Source organism: Gavialis gangeticus, unplaced genomic scaffold, assembly GCF_001723915.1.
Source record: "Gavialis gangeticus isolate Ggan-Ray unplaced genomic scaffold, GavGan_comp1, whole genome shotgun sequence".
Lineage (NCBI taxonomy): Eukaryota > Metazoa > Chordata > Crocodylia > Gavialidae > Gavialis > Gavialis gangeticus.
The window spans coordinates 70,475-75,189 of record NW_017728975.1 but is presented as its reverse complement, the minus strand read 5'-3'; the positions used below and the strand labels follow the sequence as shown (position 1 = coordinate 75,189).

The window sequence follows — 4,715 nt, the reverse complement described above, 5'->3', positions numbered from 1 at the left end:
CTGCAGCCTGAGACCACTGTTGTCCTGCCCTCCGCCACCCCTGACAACAGCCCGGCTCCATCCTCTTTCCAGCCCCCCTTCAGGGAGCAAAGGCTGCAATCAAATCCCCTCTCCGTTTTCTCTGGTCCAGACTCAGTAAGCCCACTTCCCTCTGCTTCTCCTCCAGAGGCATGTGCCCCAGCTCCCAAACCATGCTCGCTGGAGTTAGGATGGTGGTGATTCAAAAGATACTTGGTAATACTCTGCAAATGCAGAGGATACAATTATTCAGGCAGGGTTCAGATGGAGAGAGGATTGCTGGGTGCAGCTCCCAAAGGTAGAGGTACATAGCCATGGTCCAAGTTAAGGCTGCAAAGTGTAGGTTAAGGTTGATAGCCCTGGCAGCAGGGAATGGGTTTGTGGAGAAATGTGCTTCTAATTTGGACCAAAGGGCTATTTTTTATATACCGGACATGGGGAGGTCACGCACAAATATGCTTCAATCATGGTGAAAAGGCAGAGGCACAAATGAAGATTTCAGTAGAAGTGCGTTGTCACTGAAAAGGTTCATAAGAAAGGCAATATGAAGCAGCAAGGGAGAGGTAGATTTGAGAATGGCAGAGGGGAAGGGGATTAACAAAGTTACAAGCAAGGTGAAGCTCTAACAGCTGATCTGTAAAATAGACTTGAACTCCCATGGATCTCAAAATATAATCCTAGACATCACACGCACAGTACTTGAAGGTGAAAATTGACAAATTTCACTTACATCAATTAAGACTAAATTAAGTCACATGCCAGTGGTAAAGTTCTGACAAAACATTTGTCAGTCTGAGAAACCTGCTGCTCTGAAATACTAGGTTTCTGTATCATGATTTATCACATTGTGAATTGTGATGAAGCATGAGACAGAAAGCTGGGTTTTAGAGCACAAGGTTTCTCAAACCAACAAATGTTTTGTAAGAACTTTATCATTAGCTGTTCTATAAGACACGGGACCACTGTTAGCCTGTGGCTTATTTGACACTTACATGAAGTGCCCACTCACATTGTTCTTAAATTACTTAATGGCTCCATTGCTATCAGACCATTACCAGCAAAATGGTTCTTGGATGTACAAATAAAAAATATGACACCAAACCCATATATGGCAAGCCTGAATGTATTTGTGCTTCTGTAATGGAAAGAAGGCAATATAAAAAACACTCAGAGCTTAACTATACCATGTTGGCATTAATAACAAGTTCAGTTTTTGGGGGGGTTTTTTTAGAGTGCTAAGCATCTGAAAATTTCTTTCAGATTTGCCTCTTGAAAACAAGAATAAAGCTGTAGACTTTTTTTTACATTAAAAAATATGGGACCAGGCATATAAAGAACAAGACAGTTTCTATATTAATAAGCCAAGAGTTAAATCGCTTTAAGGTTATTAATCTATAGGTAATGTAGGGAGGATTATACTGATGGTTTCTACATTTTTTCTGTGTAGGATGGGTATCCTCATCAGAGTTCTTCGTTTCTACTTCATTGCTTTTTTATTTAATGGAGCAAATGGATTCCAAACTCAAAGAACATCTTATATGTATGGCTTCACATTTTCTAACTACTCTTACTTAAACCTTTCATCTATACATGAGGCACAAGCTCCAAAAACTTCAAAAGTCCTCAATTTCTCACATAACATTATTGAAAAAATAACCAGAAGAGACTTTGAAGGGTTTGTTGCTCTGGAAGTTTTAGATCTTTCCTACAATCAGATTCAGGACATTGAACCTGGTTCCTTTGAGAACCTACTCAGCCTTGTTTCTGTAAATCTTTCATTTAATGACCAGTTGCACAGAATTCCTTATCTTGCACCTCATTTAACATTCTTACAAACAGGTGGAACTTCTGGGATTCCACAACATAATATATATTTTGAAAGGTCATCAGAAGCTGCTTTGGAGTCTTTTGTGTCAGCAGAAGAGCAGCAATATCCTGAAGGTTTATATGGCCTGGTAAATGGTCATTCCAAGTTTAGTCGAACTGTACGGGACCTTCAGGAAGTAGATGAAAACAGAACAGTGTTGCTCTCACCTCCGTTAAGGCACAAGATCTGTGGCAAGCCAATAAATGGAGTGCTTGATCTATCAAAGAGTAATCTGTCTGAGGAAGAACTGACAGAAAAAATGGATGCCAGTCATTGCAAAGATCACCTGGACAGTGTTGTAGAACTGAATATAAGTCACAATAATCTGGAAATTGATCTCTTATCACTATTTATCCTCCTTCTTCCAATGGAAAACGCACAGTCGATTGACGCTAGTTACAACAAAATAACAATCAGCAATATAGAGCTTGGAAAAATTTGTGACTTTCCAATCCACAGGCTTCTGTTTGTAAATATCAGTAACAATCCCCTAAACAGTTTAGATACAGTGTGTCTCCCTTCAACTATTAAAATAATTGATTTATCATACACAAATATAAATCATATACCCAAAAATTTTCATGAAAAATTATTTAACTTGGAAAGAATATATGTTCAAGGAAATCAGTTCATCTATACTGTAAATTCAGACGACTCTGGGAAAAATGTAAGTGAGCCCAAGCCTGGAACTGTACGTATAGCTACACTCTCATTTGTTAATACCAGAGAAGGTACACCTATCGAAAGCCTGCCAGAAAACGTAAAGTACTTGAAAATGTCTAACTGTTCTATTGTGGAACTCCCCGAATGGTTTGCTCGTACAATGAAAAGACTGCTATTTTTAGACCTCAGCAATAACCCCATCTCTAAACTCCCTGACTTACCAAGCTCTCTGCAGCATCTGGACTTAAGCAACAGTGACATTAAAATAATACCACCGAGTTTTAAATCTCTATCCAATTTAACAGTGTTTAAAATTCAAAGCAATAAAATTACAGACTTCTCTCCTGAATATTTTCTGTTAACTTTAACAGAATATGATGTTAGCAAAAATAAGCTAAAGGTGCTAAATTTAAATGAAAACCTGAGGAAAGCTGAATTTCTCAACATTTCTGGAAATGTAATAACCCAAATAGATACCACCAGCCCACTTTCTGCACTCACTAATGTAGACGGCAGTCACAATTCAATTTCAGAGCTCCCAGATCACTTTGCAAAATTTCTTCCAGTACTGAAATATTTTAACTTATCAGGAAATAAGATCTCATTTTTACAGCCTGGATCTCTCCCAGAATCTTTGGTTGAGTTAGACATTAGCAACAATGCCATTACCACAATAGTGGAAGAGACTTTCGGCCATTTGACAAAACTAAATGTTTTAACTGTTCAAGGAAAGCATTTTTTCTGTAACTGTGACTTGTACTGGTTTGTGAATACATATATCCATAGCCCACAGTTGCTGATAAATGGAAGAGAAAATCTTAGATGTAGCTTTCCACCAGATAAAAGGGGTGCATTAGTTGAGAAAAGCAATCTAACACTTGTGCATTGTTCCTTTGGCATTCAAATGGCTATCACGGCTTGTGCAGCCATATTGATCATGTCGGTAATAACAAGCTTATGCTGGCATTTTGATGGACCCTGGTACATAAGGATGGGCTGGTACTGGTGCATGGCAAAACGGAGGCAATATGAGAAGAGACCGGAAAACAAGACATATGATGCTTTCATTTCATACAGTGAAAATGATGCAAGTTGGACTAAAGAGAATTTGTTGGAAAAACTGGAAACAAAGGGGTTTAAAATATGTTACCACGAAAGAGATTTCAAACCCGGGCATCCAGTTCTTGGGAACATTTTTTATTGTATAGAGAATAGCCATAAAGTCCTGTTTGTTCTCTCTCCCAGCTTTGTAAACAGCTGCTGGTGTCAGTATGAGCTGTATTTTGCCGAACACCGGGTTCTTAATGAAAATCAAGATTCCCTCATTATGGTTGTGTTGGAAGACCTCCCACCCAACAGTGTGCCACAGAAATTCAGCAAACTCAGAAAACTCTTGAAGAGGAAAACCTACTTAAAATGGAGCCCTGAAGAACAGAAACAAAAAATATTCTGGCACCAGCTAACAGCTGTCCTGAAAACATCCAATGACCCAATTGTATTGAAAGCCGAAAATGGACTGAATCAAGATACATATGAGATGGAATGTCACTAGAATAGGGGTTTGGTGAGTGGGATGCAGCCCACCAAATGAATTAATTTAGGCTGTGAAGCCCAGATATCAGTGACTGGCCAACACACGTCAGCAGGAAGAAGCAGTGGCTGGATTGGAAGCACCAGCCCAGCTCAGACCAAGCTACATTATTGCAGCCCATCTCTTCAGAAAAGTTGCTGACCCCTGGAGTAGAAGAATACATTAAGCTCGTAATCAGAAATTGTGCCGCCAAATAAAAGCGTATTGCAATGTTTTTAATTTCTGCAAATGTTTGAAATTTGGAAGTAGCTCTACGAATTGATTAATCCAATGAGGTTAATTATTAAAATACATCACTTTTTTAGGTTTGATTTTTTTTTCTATAGTAGTTTTAAATTTCTTTATGGTTTCATGAAATGTAGTAGACTTCGCTTTAAACAAAGAGAAGCTTGGGTCATATTATGTAACCTAAATATCTTCTCAGACCATAGAAAAAGGTAACATTCTTCAAAGGCACAGATGCAGCTAACATACTGAGATCCAACATTGCTGGAATGGTGGTGAACCATGAGATAGAAAACTAGGGTTTCAGAGCACAAGTTCATCAAACTGACAAATGTTTTACTGTACAGGAAA

At 38.6% G+C, this 4,715-nt stretch overlaps 1 protein-coding gene across 1 annotated transcript; it reads left to right on the top strand.

Moving 5' to 3' along the window:
• The first annotated feature begins 1,466 nt into the window (after positions 1–1,466).
• On the top strand, positions 1,467–4,353 carry LOC109291100 (toll-like receptor 2). Its single transcript, XM_019507964.1, has one exon. It carries the CDS (start codon positions 1,467–1,469, stop codon positions 4,098–4,100), a length of 2,634 nt encoding a protein of 877 aa, XP_019363509.1. The 3' UTR covers positions 4,101–4,353.
• The last annotated feature ends 362 nt before the right edge of the window (positions 4,354–4,715 follow it).

Bases quoted from the DNA above. Each gene is read 5' to 3' on its own strand.
- LOC109291100 (XM_019507964.1), top strand. From the start codon at position 1,467: ATGGGTATCCTCATCAGAGTTCTTCGTTTCTACTTCATTGCTTTTTTA.